General features: G+C 35.5%; 1 protein-coding gene across 1 annotated transcript; it reads left to right on the top strand.

The window, feature by feature from the left end:
- Window positions 1–3280: 3280 nt before the first annotated feature.
- On the top strand, window positions 3281–22065 carry slc13a3 (solute carrier family 13 member 3). Its single transcript, XM_058784714.1, has 13 exons — window positions 3281–3738; window positions 4603–4868; window positions 5263–5426; window positions 5977–6040; window positions 6355–6534; window positions 12923–13048; window positions 14854–14946; window positions 15036–15140; window positions 18270–18367; window positions 20184–20296; window positions 20515–20676; window positions 21349–21486; window positions 21574–22065. The coding sequence occupies exons 1-13, from the start codon at window positions 3631–3633 to the stop codon at window positions 21748–21750; spliced, it is 1794 nt and encodes a 597-aa protein (XP_058640697.1). The 5' UTR covers window positions 3281–3630; the 3' UTR covers window positions 21751–22065.
- The last annotated feature ends 739 nt before the right edge of the window (window positions 22066–22804 follow it).

The following is a 22804-nucleotide window of genomic DNA, read 5'->3' as shown; positions in this document are numbered from 1 at the left end:
CATATACCAAGAGACTATTCAATACAATTAAAAAGAAATAGTCAGACAAAGCCTTGAGGCTCAGCAGATATCAAAATGCTTGAGAACTCACTCTGCAATTGTTGGGCAGTTTGAGAAATTGATATTGGGTTAAGAACATGGGAGGGCAAGGTTTGTGTAAAAGCCTTAAAGCTGATTATTTTCCCATGTAAAATAATGAATTCAGCTTATTACACTGTTAGACATTTCTGTAATTTCTGCAGTTATTTACTGTATATCACCCAGTATAATACTGCAAATCCCCTTTACAGTAAATAAATGTAATACCCTTTGCATCATGGGGATTTTCTGTGACGTTAGACCCGACATACAGAGACTTACTGTATTTTTTCCCGGGGATGAACCCGCGAGAGTGGAAGAGCTCCGGAGAACATCTGCGCTGTGTATCGATGCACCTTACGAGAGAATAAGACCAGCAAGCAAGGTAAAAATATATGTACGTTTGTCTGTGTGTTTGTGTCAGATTTTTGCACACCAGTTTAACCTAACGTTAGTAACATTTACCCGTCAACATGGCGGTAACAAACTTTACTATGGTAAACTGCACTGTCATTTCAAACGACATTTGTCAGCTTATTGAATTAAGTTACCGAATTACAACATTAGGTTAACTAATGTGAAATTTTGTTCAGGTGTTAGTAGTTAATGTTGGCCAGTAGCCTGAGAAAATAAAATCCTATGTTAGCTGCCTTTTCTATTTTTGGAATTAGTTTGTTATAGTTTTTAATGGAATTTAAGATTTACTGCATTTTTTTGTATTTGTGTTTTAAAGGCAACTGCAATGAAACATCAAGAAAGACATGAGCAGGCCAGCCAACCTGAGACCGACAATTCATGGTAAGAGAACAACTATGGTTTTGAGAGATTTGTGTATTCTATATGGGGTTTGCCTTTTAAAAGTGTGTCATTTCTACTTCTTGTTTTTTAGAGAAGACATTTCTGTCACTAACAAAGTGGAGGGTGAGCAAAGGTGGTGGCCACGTTTTGGAGCAGCACCTGGGTTTGCAGATCGCTATGTATTCTTTGGCTGTTTGTCTTTTTCCCCATTATATTTCTGTTGACTTAAGATTCTTTGTGAGGATGAATCCAGAAGACACAACATAATGCACTGCAAAACGTCCTAAGACAGGAGAAATGGTTAAGTTGCACTGTTCCAGCATTGGAAGACTGTATTTTTAAGTTTTATACATGCAATGTTTTAAATAAAGCATTTTATATTTTGTAATTATTGTGTCTGTTTTAATTGAATGCCAGTAGTACCCATGTAGAGTAAAAATAAAATGAATTCTATATAAAAATGAATGAATTACAGTAGTATACTGACTAAATTGGATTTTTTTCCAGTAATTTACTGTAAAACAGTACAATTTGCAACTGTAAATCAAATACAGTTTGCTACTGTAAATCTTAATTACAGTACCTTACTGGCAACAGTGTTGTCAAACCCTGTAAAAACCCTTTGAAATGTCTAACAGTGTATGCACAGATCAACTATCTGTAGGTTGATTCCTTAAAAAGAGCAAAGCACTGTATTATAATATATTCTAAAATATTTTGAAATGTAATCATTCCCATGGCAAAGCGAATTTTCAGCAGCCATTATTTAGTCGTCAGTGTTACATGATCTACCAGAAATCATTCTAATATGCTGATTTGATGCTCAAGAAACAATTCTATCAATGTTAAAAGCAGTTGGGCAGCTTACTATTTTTGAGAAAATTGTGATAGATTATTTTCAGGATTCTCTGATGAATAGAAAGTACTACTTTTATTGGCAACACTACAAAAATAACTACACAAAAAGCTGAGGCATTAAGAGGATTTTCCCATCAGTTAATCACTGAGGGTTTAAAGCATACTCCACCAGACGGTTACTGATATATTCCCAGGGAAGGACAACCTTTTTAGCTAATAAATACTTCTATAGTCAATAATCTATGTAGCAACAGAGAAAATCAGTAATCAATTATGTATTTAGTTAATTGTAACCCATCTGAGCTTGAAACACCTGCCACAGCCCTTTAAGCAGCATTAAGCAGAGAATATCTGTGCTGCACAGGAGTAGACATGACACAAAAAGACTGAATCTTCTTTATGCAAAACTGCTGCTAACAGGAGCTGCGTCAGCCGAAATAAGCATTTTGATCAATTATAGGGTCAGACAGTTTATTTGTTCATGTACTGCTGGGGGCAGGATGCAGTGGGCACACAGCTACAGCCATTTTACCATGCAAAGTAAACTAAATAAAAAAATGTGTGTATTCTGGTACCCATTATCAGAATGTGAGAGCCCAGAGGTTTGGGTCAGCGTGTTTCCAGGGAACGAGTATTAAATTAAGATTTGTACATTCACTGATAAAAATGAATGAGGTATGGTGATATTTGTCTAAACTTCTTCCTCTCTGCAGGCTTGGACAGCATCGTGGCTTTTATCATTAATAAGAAGTCGTCACAAAAATTAAAGCCTTAAGTAATCAAAAAAAATGTTTTTGCTAGCAAAAAGAACAATAAATTACTAAATTCCAGCTGCACTTAATGTGCTCCAAAACGAAGAAAACAAAATAGACATAGTTCACAGAAGTCCTTGTGCATTTTATCATGCTCTATTTAAATAGTTATATCGTTTTATATAGGACTTTATGTTGTTCAGTTAACGTTTACTGAATTCTTTTAGCTTTGTGTGCTTTTTTGTAATTGCACTGCTTATACAATATACAAATGTAATTCAGTTTAGGTTTAGATTACTTATGATGAACTTTGATTCATCGTGTGGCAGTTTTAAAGCACCTGCATTGTTATGAGAGTTATTATCAGTATATTTTAAGGTCCAAAACAGATTAAGTAGGTTAGTGTACTCATTTTATTGTTGCATAGCCTGTATAGTATAAAGTTTAATGAAATACATCCACTAAAATGCCATCTCATAGTGTCTGAAAAGCTGTGAGCATTTATTTAAAATTCATGGCAACTACAGCTGGCAACCTTACCTTTTATCTTAAAATGTTTTTTTTTTTTTTCTCTCTTCTCCTCAGTGTTGAAAAAGCAAAGCAAACTAGATGAAAATATCAGAGGCCAGTTAGGGATTGAGTATAACAAACCTTCTAAATCCAAAACTAATAGTAAACTAAATGTAGTCAAGTTAAAACTATGAGCCTAATATTATAACTAAGTGGAAACCAAATACACAATTATACTGATATCACTATAATAATGACTCTGCACTCAAGAAAATTGAAGTCAATATCATCAGCAGCACGAGGGACCTACTAACCGTTGAACTGTCACACATTATTTTCGCTTTGCTAACACTTCTTTGATTAACAGAGTATACTTTTAATGCTTACTCGTTCTGTGTAGTCTGTGTGAAGCAGAACACTTTGCTCTTCATCTTTGCTGGCGCTGTAGACCGACTCACGTTGAAGGCTAAAGTCGAGGGGTCTTTAAAGGAGTTAACGAGTAAGCCAACAGTTAATCTTCTCCCGCTGTGCTAAAAAATAATAAAGCAAAAGTAAGAAAGTTGGAGACCAAGCGCCAGAGCCGCAGCCTGTCCCGGTGCAAAGACAAAGGGAAGGAAACTGGTTTTATGTCGCTATGGACCCTGCAAAGTTTTCCAGGAAGCTCTGGAGCGCGCGCAAACAGCTCATCCTGATTCTCGCTCCATTACTGCTGCTCCCGCTGCTCTTCGTTGTGCCACCAAAGGTAAAACGTTGTTGTTAAACTTAGCCACCTGCTGCTTTGGCCTTTTGAATCCAGAGGATGGATAAATATGCGTTAAAGCAGTCTAATTGTGCCACCCAGTTGATTAAAATAATGTAAACGTATGCAGATATTGACCTATTCCAGAATACAATTGTTTTTTTTGTTTTTTGTTTTTAGTAAGAGCATTAGCACGTGTTTCTTAAAGCGACAGTTCACCCTAAAATTACATTTCTGTCATCATTTACTTAACTTTATGTCGTTCCAAAACTGTACTACTCACTTTAAGGAATAAAGAATAAGATATAACCAAATAGTTTTGGTATTGACTTAAAACAATACTGAGATCAATCAAAATCCAGAGGCCCCCCAAAAACATTTTTTCAAACACAGGCATACATGTTCACATGTTTAAATGGCTTTGCTTTTGGCAAAATGTGACATTTATTTGTAAGAAAGACAGCACAGAGGCACCTTTGAAGCAGAAAATTTGCTTACGAGGTTAAACAGATATTGTCCAAAAAGAAGAAAAAACTTTCTTTCTGTCATACTTTTTTGAATATGTTCATAGTTAAAATGATTATTAATACTGCACTCTCATACATCCACTAAGGACGATCTGGTTAATAATGAAGATAGAATGAGTTAGTTAAAAGTAACTGGAAAATGGCTCAGAAAATTTGTGAAAAAAGGCCAGCTTCATTTATTTACAAATGCAATATTTTATGGTGCCTTCCATAGATTTCTGAAAATTTATGTGACATGTCATTAAAACAATGGAGGACTTGTAAAATGAAATAATTATACTTGATTTGTCATATTTTATATTCTTCCCTGCATCTACACATCCACCCGTTTCTTTTTCAGGAGGGCAAATGTTTGTATGTGGTGCTGCTGATGGCGGTGTACTGGTGTACCGAAGCGCTCCCGCTGGCGGTGACTGCCATGCTTCCCGTGTGCCTCTTCCCCACCATGGGAATCCTGCCTTCTAAGAAGGTCTGTCCGCAGTACTTCCTTGAGACTAACTTCCTGTTCCTGAGTGGTTTAGTGATGGCATCTGCTATAGAGGAGTGGGGTCTCCATCGCCGAATAGCCCTTAAGGTGCTGAAGATTGTCGGAGTGAAACCTGCCTGGTAAGAAAGAATCTGCGTTGAAATTAGGAGATCTCTAGTACTAAGTTTTAGCAATTGTAGAAGGTAAACACAAGGACAATTTTTGCTGAGATGTGCACACCTGACCTATTGTAAACACTATACAAGGTGTCTGAAGGTATGTGCTGGTGCAAAAAGTGCAACGAAAGTATAGTTATTTACTCAAATAATTTGTAAATTTTTTTACTGAATGTGTTTCTAAACGTTTAAACTTCAACATTTGACACAGATTTAGCACTGATTTTCATTGTTCTCTGCTTTACGATGTACAATACAGTGTGTGTACTATATATATGGTCACATTTTATTGGACTAGTTATTGTAGGAATGTTGCGTAATAGTTTATTGGCTCTACTTGTCTTTCTTTCCTCTCCAGGCTGATTTTAGGCATGATGATCACTTCCTCTTTCCTGTCAATGTGGTTGAGTAATACAGCCACAACAGCCATGATGCTGCCCATTGCTAATGCCATACTGGAAAGCCTTTTTGGGAATCTGGAGACTCTAAAAGAGAACTGCAAGGACAAGAGTGATCCAGAGGGTGGGTGGGGAAAAATTCATATTGTGTGTGTTACAAGCTAATTAGGAAATTTTTAACGTTTTTATTGAATGTGTGGGTGTTCGTGCAATTACATGAGTGGAGACGACATGCGAGCTGGATGCTGAAGCCGTGAACTGGCTAACTTTATTTTCCCAACAACCCACTAGACAAAAACTGTGTTCTCTTAAAGGGGAAAACACGCACTGCTGCCAACTAACATTCTTAAAGGGGAAATCCTTACAAACACTGTATGTGAATTCTGTCAAATCTTTAAACATAAGTCGCCACACATGCAATCATGACATCAGCATACTATCAATGATTTATTTGGTTTGAGGATTTGTTTGTGTGTGAAATCGACCTGCACACATGGAAATATAATATACAACGTGTACGGAGAACTTTGAGCTGAATTTTTGTTGTCTGTTAAGAATTCTTTAATGTACAAAGAGAGTGAGAATGCTTCTTTTTATTTTTTATGTTTTTATTCTGAAATTCATTTCATATTAGAGAGGTATTTGTAATTAAAAAAGTAAACATTCCATTGCAGGTGATTCTCAGGTGAAGATGCATGTGCTTCCTTGTGAAAAACAGGTGCTGACCACAGAGAACACGTAAGTGAGAATAATTCATCTGTGACTTTCTTTGAACAAGCAAAGATCAAACACAATGAGCTTGAAGATTTGATATAAATTTTTACTATTAAAAGTCAAACATCATCTCTAGAATTTGCAGTTATTGCAGCGACAAATATAGCGTAATAATATTAGTAATTATCTGGACTCCATTGTGGGATAGCTGTATTTTCTGAGCCAAATGCCACGTGGACAACCTTATGAATGTTCTTATGAAAAGATCATCTTTTCATATTCTTAAACAATAAAGTCTGAATTATTAATAGATTCTATCCCTCTCTGTAACCTCACAGACCGGATTGGACAGACAGATCAGAGCAAAAGAATCTGAAAGAAGTCAGAAGAGAGGCTGAATACCAAATTAAGGTGTGGAAAGGTTTTCTGATTTGTATACCTTATGCTGCAAGCATCGGAGGAACTGCAACCCTCACTGGCACCGCCCCTAATCTGATCCTGGTGGGTCAGCTCAAGAGGTATACTATTTTTCCATGGTTGCCATTGTAAATCACCATACCAGTGTTTTTTTTGCATTCATTCTTTTATTCAACTACAGGTGCTGGTCATATAATTAGAATATCATCAAAAAGTTGATTTATTTCACTAATTCCATTCAAAAAGTGAAACTTGTATATTATATTCATTCATTACACACAGACTGATATATTTCAAATGTTTATTTCTTTTCATTTTGATGATTACAGCTTACAGCTCATGAAAGTCAAAAATCGGTATGTCAAAATATTAGAATATTTACATTTGAGTTTGAATAAATGACCATCCCTACAGTATAAATTCTGGATATCTCTTGTTCTTTGAAACCACAATAATGGGGAAGACTGCTGACTTGGCAATGATCCAGAAGACGAACATTGACACCCTCCACAAAGAGGGTAAGTCACAGAAGATCATTACTGAAAGGTGTGGCTGTTTACAGAGTGCTGTATCAAAGCATATTAAATACCAGTACCAGAGTCTGGAGGAAGAGTGGAGAGGCACAGAATCCATGTTGCTTGAAGTCCAGTGTGAAGTTTCCACAGTCAGTGATGATTTGGGCTGCCATGTCATCTGCTGGTGTTGGTCCACTGTGTTTTCTGATGTCCACAGTCAACGCAGCCATCTACCAGGAAATTTTAGAGCACTTCATGCTTCCTTCTGTTGACAAGCTTTATGGAGATGCTGATTTCATTTTCCAGCAGGACTTGGCACCTGCCCACACTGCCAAAGGTACCAAAAGCTGGTTCAATGACCATAGTGTTACTGTGCTTGATTGGCCAGCAAACTCGCCTGACCTGAACCCCATAGAGAATCTATGGGGTATTGTCAAGAGGAAGATGAGAGACACCAGACCCAACAATGCAGATGAGCTGAAGGCCACTATCAGAGCAACCTGGGCTCTCATAACACCTGAGCAGTGCCACAGACTGATCGACTCCATGCCACGCCGCATTGCTGCAGTAATTCAGGCAAAAGGAGCCCCAACTAAGTATCTAGTGTTGTACATGCTCATACTTTTCATTTTCATACTTTTCAGTTGGCCAAGATTTCTAAAAATCCTTTCTTTGTATTGGTCTTAAGTAATATTCTAATATTTTGAGATATTGATTTTTGACTTTCATGAGCTGTAAGCTCTAATCATCAAAATGAAAAGAAATAAACATTTGAAATATATCAGTCTGTGTGTAATGAATGAATATAATATACAAGTTTCACTTTTTGAATGGAATTAGTGAAATAAATCAACTTTTTGATGATATTCTAATTATATGACCAGCACCTGTACATTCATTTACAAAATGCTTTTATCTAAAGTAACTTCCTTCTCAGAAATACAATGTAAGTGACTTATCTTAAGGAGACAATAACATGAAAAGTGCTGCAATACAAAGTTCCAAATTGCTCTGAAGAGTACAGGCTAGACATTTAAGTAAGGCACAGTGAATTACGGAAGAGATGTTATCTGTAATAAATATACCATTTTCCACTTATGCTTACCTCTAAAATATTTAATTGGCAAGATTGACAGTGAAATGTCTATTATATTATTAAAAAAATTATCATTCAGTAATAAAGCATAAATAGAAAAGTAATGGAAATTCATGTATTTTAAAAGAGAGTGTACTACTGTACAGGCAGCGTTAGCATTATATCATGTCAAAATCAGTGCTGGATGACACCATGTTGCTGTCATCTGCAGTCTGCAGTCAAGAGGAGAGTTTGTATTCAGATCAGGCTTCAATTGACACATTTAAAGCTAATGCAATCTTAATGAGTGCATTAGCTTTAATTAACATGAATAACATTTCATTTCTCGTTACCACTGGATGGATTTAATTAGTCTTTGTGCTACTGAAAGGTGTAGTATAAAGGTCTATTCATTGCTCATTTTTACTCTAATGTATGTATTGTTGTAGTCTACCTTTATACATGAGCTTTACTATGTGCAGACAGTCCTGCTCTTAGGTAAAAACAGTGTTGAACAATCATCTGGCAGTTGAACTGATTGTGCTTGTAACATATACTCCCCTGTTTCATCTAATGCATGCTAACAAGAATTTTGGATGGCACAGGCTTTTGAAAAAGCCGTTTAGTAATTAGGTCACCAAGAACAAGCCAAAATATAACCTAGTTTGATTTCCTAGTTTGCGTGCCACAGATGCCCCAAATCCCATCTACATTAAAACAGGTTTCCCAGGCAAGGCAAATGTTTTAAACGTCCAAAATTATCGACTTTTAGTAATTAATAATAAACATGAAGCAAAGACATTGCATGAGATTTGACATTATCAGCTTTGTAGAACAAATTGAGAATTTTAATGCACAAGTTTATGGTCTTTTCACAAAATTCTAAACATTAAATTACATTAAATTAATAATGAAAAATCATTTTAAGATCAAGTCTACAATGATCAAGGAAGAATCTATAGGCCCTGTCCCAAATCGCACCCTAAACCCTTGCAGACGTAATGCCGTAATGCAAAGGGGGCATTCGTAAGCACCCTTCTGAAAGCTAAAATGACAAATGGGACACCCTACAGTCACGTGGACTTAACAGACACAGGTATGCCGCGGCCATTGTAAGACTGCAACACATGAAGTGTGCCATTTGGGACCGGGCCCTAGTTGGGTCAAGTGAAAGTGCTTATATTTAGCAATTTTCTAATTAGATACAAAATGCTGGCATGGTCTTCAAAAGTTCATGCAAACCCTAATGATCCATGTTACTTATTATGATTTTAGAATGGTCCAAAGAACATCTTTTGTGCTTTAGTTTTGACCTTTTGTTCAAAGGAGTTCACATGATCAGTGTAACAAGTTTACTTATTTGATTAGTAACTTGAGAAAGAATACAGCATTTTCTTGTTCTTCCTCATTATGCCATAACATTTCTTTTAAAATAATTATATCTATTCAAATAGGTTTTAAGGAATAAAATCCAGATTTTGGGCCCCCTGTATCTGCATAAAATGTAGCTGAGTGTCTAACTGTGCTGGCATCGGGAAAAAGATTGAGCACATATGGGTCTGAATAGCATCTGCTGTGTGAAAAGCTTGAAGAACACATTTAATGGATGTAGTTTATTGCAGCTTGAGCTTGTTTGTTCATGACTTGCATGTAAATGATGTTTTGTAAGTCAAAAATGTCTTGAATTAAATTATACAAATAAAGACAGAGATAAACACAAAAGCAATTAACCTTATTATATTATAGATATTTATCTTGCTTTAACTCATTGGCTGGATAAGCCAACACAATCTCATGGCAGCAACTATTTTGAGTTTTGGCGAATTGGTAGCTAATTCGTTTAAATTTGTACACTCTCATTCATACATTTTCATACGATCTGCTTATGCCCCTGTGACGTTATGTTTAGGGGTGGGGTTGAACATGAACCCTCCAGAAGACGTCAGAATGAACTGATTGTCCTTAAGTTTAGCTTACACATGTAATTCATAAATGCCATAAAGTGAGAGATCAAAGGTGTGTATTGGTTTGTTGAAATCAACACAATGCAGTGTTGTGGTTCAACCTTTAACATTTTAGAGGTTGATTCTCTGTGAAAAAGCCAGGTGAGCTGCACATCTCAAATGGAAACTTACTCACTGAGATATTCATGCAGTCTACTGTACATTTGTTTTAGTTTCTTGCATACTTCAGATGCAATGAAATTAAGCTTTGTGAATGTAATCTGAATGTGTTTCCACCATCAGTTTGGGAAACATTTCCTTCAGTAACTCATTCAGATACAGGCTCCAATCATTTACCATAATTCATCACTGATGTTTAATCGGCTTAGAACATCTTGTCTCATAATGACTAGACAAAAAAGGAGAGACAAAAGCAGAGCTGAAGTTAAACAAAATATGCATTACAGCTGATATGATCACCAGTAAAGTTTTTAATTAGGCTATGTCTTGGCCTTTAAATTAAAAATATATTACAGTAGAATGAATTAAAAAGTGTAATTTAAATAAAAATGTAAATAATAATTAATCTGGTTCTTTGAGAAAAGATAGATCAAGGCAGCCTCACTCAGCTGACACTCAATTATTACTCATTAGTTTCTGAAGAGGAAATATGAATATCTAATTAAAACTCTTATGTTTTCATGTTCTCTGGACAGCCTTATCTTAAAGTTGTGACAATAAGGATATAAGCAAAGCAAAATTATATATATATATATACATGTTTGTATATGTATGTATGTATGTATGTATGTATTAGTGATGCGCGGATGAGCTAAAAGGTCACCCGAATCCGCAGCTTCAAATAAATTATACACCCGCCAACACCTATATTTTTGTCTGATTAGATGAGTAAATAAATCCACACAAACCATCAGATCAAATCAGTCCCTTGAAAACAGCGTGAGTGATTCAGCTGTAATGCGTCCTCTCTCTTTGACCTTCTCATCGGCGCATCTAGAGCTGCACGCTGTGATAAAAGACTTTAGCTCACGTTTCGGTACAGTTGACAGAATTGTCAATTTCCTAATCAGTCATCAAAAATGGATTATTTTCACGTCTTTTTAAGCCATTTGGCACTCGCACTCTCCAGAGGCGCTTTTCTGTGCTCTCACAGTCGCATCCAAAGCGCACTGTGAGTACCAAATTGAGTTTGCACTTTGCAAGCAAATCTTGTTGCCAAATACACAAATACACAGAAAATGACATCAAAATGGTCATCCTGGCGAGTATCCTCATAAGCACTGTCGGTTTTGTCTTAAGTTAATGTAAACAGTTGCGAAAGAAAACGCATGTGTATAAGTATTGGATCCGTGAAATAGGTCTTGTGACAGCAGCCTAATAAAGCTTATTACCGTATTAATGTTAATGTGTGTGTGTGTGTGTAGGCCTACAGTATACAGTCATGGCCAAAGGTATTGGCACCCTTGGTAAATATGATCAAAGAAGGCTCTGAAAATAAACCTGCATTATTAATCCTTTTATTTAAAAAAAAAAAAAATCACAAAAATCTAACCTTTCATTGAACTAAAACAATTGAAAATAGGGGAAAATCTCGTTATGAAATTAATGTTTTTCTCAAATACAGGTTGGACACAATTATTTGTACCTCTAGAAATTCTTATAAGTAAAATATCTCTGAAGTATATTCCCATTCATATTTACAATTTTGAGCAATCCAGTGTAATTATGAACATGAAATTATCCAGCCATGGCTACCTGTTTCACAGCAACATAAATAGGAGGAAAAACAAAGGCCAAATTCCCTTATTCATCCATCACAATGAGCTAAACCAAAGAATGTAGTTTTGGTGTGCAGCAAAAGATAATTCAGCTTCACAAATTAGTGAAGTGGCTTCAAGAAAAGAGCTAGAGCAGTGAAAATTCCCATTTCCACCATCAGGGCAATAATTAAGAATTTCCAATCAACATAAAATGTTACGAAACTGCCTGGAAGAGGACATGTGTCTGTATTGTCCTAATGCACGGTGAGAAGGAGAGTTTGAGTGGCTAAAGAATCTCCAAGGACCACAGTTGGAGAATTGCAGAAAATAGTTGAGTCTCGGGGTCAGAAAACCTTAAAAAAAAAGAAAAAAAAGAAAGTCAAACAGCCCCTTCATCACCACATGTTGTCCTGGAGGGTTTCAAGAAAAATTCTCCTCACTCATCCAAAAACAAACTCTATGGCCATTCCAGTCCTCGGACCTGAACCCTGCAGAAAATGAGTGGGGTGAACTGAAAAGGAGAAGCACCGTCATGGAGCTGGGAATCTAAAGGGTCTGGAGTGATTCTGGATGAAAAATCCTGATCTCTTGTCAGGTGTTTTCTAACCTCATCAGGCATTATAGGAGAAAATTTAGAGCCGTTAAACTTGCAATTGGGGGTTTCAAAAAGTATTGAATAAAAGGGTACCGTTAATTGTTGCCAATGTGTATTAGAGAAAAACATTTCATAATGATATTTCCCCCATTTAAAATTCTTATTCTCCAATGAAAGGTTAGATTTTTGTGAATTTTTTAAATAAAAGATTAAAAGGATTAACAATGCAGATTAATTTTCACAGCCTTCTTTGATCATATTTACCAAGGGTGCCAATACCTTTGGCCATGACTGTGTATATATATATATATATATATATATATATATATATATATATATATATATATAAAATCAGTAACAGTTTCTGCTGGTTACATTGGTATGCCAGTAGGTGGCAACAAGTTAGAGCCTTTATGAGTGAGTTATTTACTAAAATTAGTTTGAATTCAGTTTGATTAGTTTTTATTTAGGAACAAAACACCTGCATGTCTCTTGAATACTTGCGATATTTAACTGTTTTTGTTGGTGGAGCAAAAACAATAAAAACTACTTTCAATGTCTTGCATGTTTGTGTCTGTAGCTACTTCCCTGAATGTGACCTCATAAACTTCGGCTCATGGTTTGTCTTTGCCTTCCCGCTGATGCTTCTTTTCCTTATTCTGGGCTGGATCTGGATTGCTTTTCTCTATGGTGGACTCAATACACGGTAAATATGCAGTCTAAATGCATATGCAGAAAATGAGGTGTGCTATATCAGGGGTTTTCTATCTTTTCTATCCCATAGAACCAAAAGTATGATCAACCTCTTGGGTCTCTACTTCTAAAAATTTAAAAGGCAGCTATATACAGTTATGTCTATATATATATTTGGATGCTGACACAATTTTCATAATTTTGGCTCTTTATGCCACCAGAATAGAATATAAAATGAAACAATCAAGATGAAATTGAAGTGCAGATTTTAAGCTTTAATTCAAGGGGTTGAACAAAAATATAACATAAAACGCTTAGGAATTACAACCATTTTTATACATAGTCCCCCCATTTTCAGGGGCTCAAATGTAATTGGACAAATATAATCATAAATAAAATGTTATTTTTTTATATTTTGTTGAGAATCCTTTGCAATGACTGCCTTAAGTCTGGAACTCATGGACATCACCAAAGACTGGGTTTCCTCCTTTGTGATGCTTTGCCAGGCCTTTACTGCAGCTGACTTCAGTTGTTGTTTGTTGTGGGTCTGCCTTTAGTTTTGTCTTTAGCAAGTAAAGTGCAAGCTCAATCAGGTTGAGATCAGGAGATTGATTTGGCCATTGCAGAATATTCCACTTTCTTACCTTCAAAAACTCCTGGGTGGCTTTTGCTGTATGTTTTGGGTCATTGTCCACTTGTACTATGAAGTGCCATCCAATCAACTTTGCTGCATTTGGCTGAATCTGAGCAGAGAGTATATCCCTATACACTTCAGAATTCTTCCGGCAGCTTCTGTCTTCTGTCACGTCATCAATAAACACCAGTAACCCATTGCTACTGGAAGCCATGCATGTTCATGCCATCAAACTACTCCACCTTGTTTCACAGATGATGTTGCATGCTTTGGATCATGAGCTGTTCCAAGCCTTCTCCATACTTTTTTCTTCCTGTCATTCTGATACAGGTTGATCTTAATTTCAGCTATCCACTTTTCCAGAAGTGGTCTGGCTTTTTTAGATGTTTTTTGGCAAAGTCTAAATCCGGCCTTGTTTACACCTTGTGGTGAACACACTGTATGTGCTCTTGTGAAGTCTTCTCTTGATTGTAGACTTTCACAGTGACACATCTACCTCCTGGAGAGTGTTCTTCTCTTGGGTGGATGTTGTGAAAGGGTTTTTCTTTACCATGGAGAGGATACTATGATCATCCACCACTGTTGTCTTCTGTGGACATCCAGGCCTTTTTATGTTGCTGAGCTCACCAGTGCATTCTTTTTTTTCTCAGAATGTACCAAACTGTTGATTTGGCAACTCTGAATGTTCCTGCTATCTCTCTGATGGATTTGTTTTGATTTTGAAGCATAACAATTGTCTGTTTCACCTGCATGGAGAGCTCCTTTGACCACATGATGTGGGTTCATATGAAAGAACTGTAATTCCTTTCCTCCAATTCTGATGTGAATACCCTCAAATTAAAGATCAGAGTGTGCACTTTAAACCCATATTCATTATATAACTGTAACTTGAATATGTTTTGGTCAGCAACTAAAATAATAAAAATTGTGCCTGTGTCCAAATATATTTGGACCTGTATGCATATGTATAATATATAATCCCAGTTTCAGTATTAACTTTCTATTATTCTACTTAGTTTATACTTTTTTATTATTTAATTATTTAATTATAAATTCATTTTTAGTAATTTTAATAAATGCATAATTCAATTTATTAAAATTTTTGCAGTTTTCACAACTTTTTTCTTAGACCCCAGTTTGAAAACCCCTGTACTATATCACAAATGTGTAACTGTTTTACACAGGCTTTGTATTAGCAAACATGATGAACGGGCAGCTGCAGAAGCAAAAGCAAATGCTGTTATTGATGAAGACTACAAGAAACTTGGTCCAATAAAGTAAGTCACGGAGCATTTCGACATATCTTAAACACTTTCTGCTTCCCTCTGTTTCAGACATGAGTTAAAATATATTTTTTTGCTCCTAGATTTGCAGAAGGATCTATCACTTTCTTCTTCATTATTTTTGCTATCCTTCTGTTTACACGAGATCCGAAATTTGTAACAGGATGGTCGGTTTTCTTCACCAAAGGGTAAGACGCACAGTGACAAGCAGGTATTGAAAAATCATGTAGGTGTTTCAAGTGACATATTTTCACACGAATATTCATGTAAGATGAATAAAATATCAAAAGTGTCATATTCTGACAGAGCGTTTTGTTAGTCTAATCTTTATGTTTAGGTTTTTAGAATAGCAGATTATAGGGTGTTGATTCGTTAAGATTAGGTTGACCATTAAATATACACAATTTTTGTGAATCTCTAAAAGGTAAATGTAAAATTTTATTTTTAAACAAACAACTTTATAAAACATTCTTTTAACAACTTCATTATTCACCTAACTAATAATCAGTATAATTTGTCTTCTGTCACAACAATGAAGACAATGTTTGAATGCTGGCTGTCATAATTTAATATCTAAAACATTTCAGACAAACACATTGGCACTATATTTATACATTTAAGTAAAAGTCAAACACTTTTCATATGTGCTACAATAAACCTGCCATCAGGATTTGATTTATTCTTCATATTGAAAAATGTATGCAATTAGGATTTACTTTAATTAGTTACTTAATTAGTACTTAGAAAATTAGATTGAAAGTAAAATTAGTTTTTTTAATAATAATTATATATATATATATATATATATAATATATTATGTTTAAGTTTAAACAGGTTCCACTTAGAAGGAAGGAAATTAGTAATTAGAAATTAGTGCATTTGTAAATAATTGCATCCAGAAATAAAGTCTTTCTCCTCTCCTTTGTTTTTTCGTGGTCCATCACACTAATGCACTTAGACAGAGAGGTTCAAAAATATGGACTAGTTGATCTGCTCCCTCCACAGAGCTGACCTTTCTCTATCTGCAGGATTTCAGTTCACCTCGAGTCACCCAAGATACCAAGATAAACCCACAACTTAAAGACAAATAGAAACAGAGAGAGAACAGAATAATGTGTGCATTGGGTAGACGCACATGGTGATTCAATACCTGTAGATGAGAGGCCTATGTTTGAAAGCACATTGTTTCTGAACATGACATGATGAATAGGTTAGCACTTAGCAGGGTTATGGCAAGTACATTGATTCAGTGGTTCATAGTATCGTGCTGAGATGAGAAATCAGGATTACTGCTTGCATTAATGCCTTGTCTGCACAATTGTTTTGACATTTTCTTTCACACAACATATCTTATTTGCAGTTGTATAGGCTATTATTTAATGGCTGAGTAAATGAGTTTTCTATTTTAAAGTACTTACAGCTACTTACAGCTTACAGCTATAAGACATTTGTTGGTGATCATCCTCATTATGTTTGTCCATCATGAATTTTCAGTAAACATTTTGTTTGATTGCTTTTTCCAAAAATGTTTCACAAAATCATCTTTCTTTCAGACTGCTAATTCTCGCTCATTCTTTGGCCCCTAAAATATTTAGATTGTCCGACCAATGGAAGACTGAGACAGGAGTTCTCAATTAACTTTTTTGGAAAACAGCCTTTTTTGTAATTTGGTGATTTCACTTAAAGCTGCAGTCCGTAAATTTTGCCTCTTTGTTGCCATCTCTCTTTGAAAACCTGGAATTGCAGCTGTGTGCGGAATTATCTTCCTTGCGTGGGTTGTGAGTCGGCACAGCTCCAGCGGCGGATGAATCTAATGTTTTGAGGAGTATGTGTGGCAGTCAGTCACCGCACCGGTGTGGATATTTACTGTACTTCACAATCACAGATTCTAGCCTACGTCTTGGAATATATGACCAAAATAAGAATTTTCCCCGGATATTGTCATCTGAACAAGTAACAAGTCTGCCACGTTTGTTCAGACCAACTGAAGAAAAAAGCATTACAAGAAATCGCGCTACCAATGGTGATTTAATCTAAAGATTGGTTAGCTCATATCAAACCATGCAAATTATTATTATTGTTATACTTTATTCTCAAATTATAAATTTTTAACAACATCAGCATTGCGTGCCTATAAGTATAGTGTGTATTAGCGTGTACTGTAGATTTAAATTTCTGCACAGTCTAATATCTAATTGTCATACCATTCGAATTTCATATTAAGAAATTCTTTTAACCCAAAAAGCAAAGTATGCTCCCTTCGAACTGGTTTTCTTTAAAATACAAATCTTGTGTAATCCCAGGCTATCTGTAATCAGAAGCACATTTAAAACTGGAATATAATTTCATTTCATTCACATGTGTTTCATAAACACATAATCCTTTCTGGATTACAATCCGCCATCAAAATGATAAATGTAATTATTCCAGCTGCTGTGAGAAAAGGCTATAAACGATCCGCCACCTGCAGGATCCTCACATGCGATATAGCCTAGTAGCTGGGATAACTTCTTTATGTTTACAGACGTGACGTTATGACACGGCAGCATTTCCCACGAAAACCTACCCGTACCACTCAAATTAGAAAACATTATTATAAGCTAACCGTTGTGAATCGGGCTAAAGTAGTAAGGCGATAGTTTTGAACACTGGCTGGTGATGTACTTGCTCAAATATTGATTTTGGATTATTTTTAACCAAAAAAGATATGGACTGCAGCTTTAATTAAACAATTAAACAATTCAGAAATGAAGTGACAATTATTTCAACTGTAAATTCATTAAAAGGATCTGATAACTAGTCAACCAAATAACAACCATCTCCCAGCAATTCAACCATGGCTGTGTCCAAAATAACATTGTGGCTGTTAAAAGAAAAGTTCTGTTCACAAATCCTCTCACATGGTCTTATGGGATGGTAAAGTGTCCATTAAATGCACACCTCAGAATCGCAAAGAAAGTATCAAATCCGGGTATGTTTTATGAACACTATGAATTCGGACATAGCATACTGTTTCTTGCCTACTAAATACAGTAGTAGCAAGGTCCAGGAAGTATGCATATTTGGATGCAGCCAATAGAAAGCTATGGTTCATACAGTAAGTATTCATCCTTATAGCATCAGTGGTCTTGGACTCTATACTTATGAATTCTCAGCTCAACAATTTAAAACAGCAGAACAGCTTTTCTATCCACCATGTGAAGGTCGCACTGAATAACTTCACTTTGCCCCCAATGTTGCTAATTGGAGCCTGAAAAAGCAACACTGAAGATAACACTAGCAGCACTTCACATGTTTCTGTGTTTATCTCCTTTCAGCTACGTTTCTGATGCAGTAACTGGAGTCATCATCATCTCCATCCTCTTTTTCTTTCCATCCCAGCGTCCATCTCTCCGCTGGTGGTTTGATTCAAGAGGTCAGTGGGTGGTTTATTGATTTTCTGTCTGGCATTACAACAGCTGAGAGCTATGAAATTATAAATTTTAATTTGGAGAAAACCAACAATCATTCAATATTATTAATTTTATATAATAAATCAGGGCCCTAAGACATAATAGGCTTATATTAGGCTTGATTTAGGTAAATTGGGACACTGAATGCATTGTGAGTTTTTGGCAGGGCAAATGTTGTCGCTGCATTGGTTACCACAGTAATTTTCCAGTAGCGCAGTTCATTCTGGCATTCAAAGAGGTTTCCAGAGTACATGTGAGTGTGGTTCATATTGAATAAGACGAGGAATGTTAATGATTCAGATTAGTGTGTCTAAGAGAGATCCAGCAGAGAACTGTGTGCAGAGAGATTATAATAATCTCTAACAAATCTCTCCACCTATCACAGTTTCTTTTAAATCTGTCTGCTAATTTTTAATAATCTACTCTGCAAAAGTCTCTTTGATTAAAAATATTTAGTCACTGGTTGTAAACTTCTGTTTGAGTTCTGTAAAATAGTGATAATACTACACTCTTAATAATGGTTCTTTATTGGCATCTAAAGTTCCATGAAGAACCTTACACATCTATAGAACCTTTTCTTTTCACTAAAGGTACTTTATAGTGGAAAAAGGTTCTTCATGGCATTGTTTAGACCAGTTGAGCATCAGAAAAAAACTGTAACACTATTATTGTCACCAACTTTGCTGAGATGTCTTCTACGTGGCTTTCTGTTCATTTGGCATCAGAAGAATGAATTGGTAAAATGATTTGTAGCATTGTATTTTTGGCTCAGTACATTTATGTTTGGCAAATATAGATTTTTGTGCTGAACTTTAGAGGTTGATTCATCGTAGGTATAATAATGAAGGGAATATTGATTGATAAATCCCATTTTGTGAAACCATTTTGTTTTTCAGTGTTATGTTGTGAATACTTTCTTCATATTTGTTTGATATTTTTAACGGTGCACAACAAGTTATTAATTCTATATCACATGTAAAACATGAATGTTGTGAAAATAGTATTTTCTGTGTGTTAATGGCTAAATTACATTTACATTTTACATTTAGCAGACGCTTTTATCCAAAGCGACTTACATTGCATTCAAGTTACAGTTTTTACATTTTATCAGCTCTTGCTTTCCCTGGGAACCAAACCAATGATCTTGGCGTTGCTAGCGCCATGCTCTACTATTTGAGCTACAGGAAAGATGTTAAATATGCTGACTAATTTGTACTTGTAAAATATAAATCCTTCTGTTCATCACGGATGGTATTTTATAGCGAAGGCTGTGAAAAGTGGCAGCATCAGACATTGCGGAGTCCACATTTAGCATCTTTAGTAGCAATCAAATGAAGTAAAGATATACATTTCATCTCCTGTCAGATGCATTTTGTTCTCTATCAGTTCCAAATCAATTTTTTTTCCTTGTGCAGTTCAAAAGATGTAATCAAATTCAGATGTCAAATACACAGTATTTCCTGTAGATGTTTTGTGCAACAACATGAATGTTGAGTGAGCTGTAGATTAGAACTGCCTTAAACTTGGTGTGGTTTTATATATGTTTATGAATCTTTTATATATTTGTGTATTTACACAGGATCATTCAGGTTAATGGTTAATCAATATGCGCCTTTCAATAATCTTTATTTTATTTTATAAATAAACCTTGACCCCCTCCAAACTGAATATCTGTTTACATCCTACTATTAAATCTTTCTTTAACATATAATTTGTACTTGAGATGGTCAGTCAGCTTGAGGTCATAATTATTTTTTATTTCTATCTTTATCTCTCCAGCCTCAAATACACCATATGTGCCCCTGTTGTCATGGAGAAAAGCTCAAGAGTGCGTCCCATGGAATATTATTTTGCTACTGGGTGGTGGATTTGCAATGGCCAAAGGCTGTGAGGTACCTCAGTATCTGCTTTTCACTTTTTGGACTGAAGTACAAGCTGGAACTTGCCATTACATGGCTGAAAATTCAAATTGTAATTAATACATAAAAGGTTCTGATTCAGTCACCCTGTTGATAATTCACTGGAAGGCATTGTGTAAACCTTATGACCCTCACGTTTTTTGTAAAACCTATGACCCATGAAGATTTTTTAAAACATTTTTTGCCAATAGGAGTCAGGGTTAGCAGTATGGATAGGAAATCACCTGCAACCTCTAGCCCAGGTCCCTCCTGCTGTTGCAGTCATGCTCATCACTGCCTTCATTGCTTGCTTCACTGAATTCGCCAGTAACACAGCCACCATCATCATCTTCCTCCCTGTCATTGCTGAACTGGTATGGACAAATGTACCGCATACAATTTGTGTGTTAGTGTGTGTGTGTGTGTGTGTGTACAGTATGTATGCATGTATATGTGTGTGTGTGTGTGTGTGTGTGTGTGTGTGTATAGATAGATAGAATTTACATGATACAGTGAATAGTTATATTGCTAGTTGTAAATATTAAAATATTATTACAATTTGAAATAAGTGCTTTCTAGTCTAATATATTTCAAAATGTTTTTTTTTTCCTGTGATATTTTGATAAATAGAATGTTTATACTGTCACTTTTAATCAATGAATCCTTACTAAATAACACACCATACCATCAAATAAAGTGACATTTATTTTAAATACTTTTTTATTTAAGAATTTTATATTTAGAATTTTTTTTTTAATTAATCTTTACTAAGAAATAACCATCGGGCAAGTTAAAAAAAAAAATAAAATAAAATAAAAAATTGCTTAAAATGGCAAAAATTGCTTTAAAAGCTTTTATCATCATTTATTTAAAGATGGCCCCTAATTTGATGTTTTATCTAATGTGATTATATTCATACAAGTGTGCCTTAATTTTCCCAATATTAAGCATATATGATTTTATGTTTGCATAGTTTATAAAATGAAAACAAAATCATATGTAGCATTGCATTGTGACATTATATCCACCAAATACTTTATTTTTAGGCCATCCGTGTGAACGTCAACCCACTGTACTTCATGATCCCAGCAACAACTGGTTGCTCTTACGCTTTCATGCTTCCTGTGTCCACACCTCCCAACTCAATCGCTTTTGCCTCCGGACACCTGATGGTCAAAGATATGGTGAGAAAACAACTCCAAAAACACATTACATCACAGGACACACGTTGTTTTCAGTTTCCGAATAAGATGCTTGTGTGATGTTCACAGGTGAAAACGGGGTTCGTGATGAACATCCTGGGAATTCTTTGTGTGTCTCTGGCCATGAACACATGGGGTCTTCATATGTTCAATCTACACATATACCCTGATTGGGCGAGGCCTTTAAATGCATCCTCAGTAACTGTGGCTACACATACCATAGCAGCTATGAATATGACAGGTTAGAGAACAACTATAGAGACGAATACGAACGCACATTCAGGCCAGATTCTGTATATACTGTAGATATAAGACTAGAAATGGAAGAATTGCTTAACTGAGGGATTCCCACTGTTGATGGATCAAGACTATCATGACCTCACTTCCTGCTTAGCACTGCCCTCTTGTGCCTTGATGGCACTTCACCAATTTGGGGCAGGAAATTTAAAAATGTTGCATAAAAACATGTAATGTTTATACATGTAGATTTAAACTGTTAAATTCAAGATGTTCAAAATCTTTTATGCAAATCTCAACATTTTTAATAAAGTATCATCTGCATCTGTTTTTTTTTTTTTAGATGGTAAATTTGTTGTTTTAATGTCATTTTTATTAATGTTGTAAATTTGTTGTATTTATGCAGTGATTATTAATTATGTAACATTTCTATTTTCTGTTGTTGTGATCTTGTGTTCATTATACACATGTCCCAATTAAAGCATTGATTCATCAAAATTATGTAGCGTTATTGGCGAACCACTAAACGGGCACAGTGACCGATTTAACACTTAAATCCATATTAATAAATCCATAGAAAGAAAATATGACCACTACAGGTACAGAACAGAAGAAAATACAGTGTGGGATTATGTGAAATGCTAACATAAGAGCACAGAAGACCAAAACAGTACATGTTTTATGAAAACCACTTGAAACCAGCAAGCAGAATATTTGACTTCCCTTTTAAACTGTTTTTGTATACTGTATCTTCCTTTTAAGGTTCAAGAAAATAGCAGTTTTGTTTTTTCTGCCATGTCATGTGGTGTTGTGTAAGTCACCCGGTTAGAGGATGTGCAGTGTGTGACCAGTGTTTGGGTTTCATGTGAATCTGAGCAACTGAATGAGTCAGTGTGCATGTGTGTTCAGCAACCAGCTCAGAGTCATAGGATTTAGTGTACGCTATATATGTATGTGTGTATTCAGTGCCCAGCTCAATATGAAGCTGGCCAGTTCTGCTATGATGATGACCGACCTTTTAATATTGAGATAAATCCATGATCTTATTCAAGCCTTCATTTAA

This window comes from Onychostoma macrolepis, chromosome 08 (genome assembly GCF_012432095.1).
Source record: "Onychostoma macrolepis isolate SWU-2019 chromosome 08, ASM1243209v1, whole genome shotgun sequence".
Lineage (NCBI taxonomy): Eukaryota > Metazoa > Chordata > Actinopteri > Cypriniformes > Cyprinidae > Onychostoma > Onychostoma macrolepis.
The sequence above is the reverse complement of the archived record's forward strand: the minus strand, read 5'-3'. Positions and strand labels throughout refer to the sequence as shown.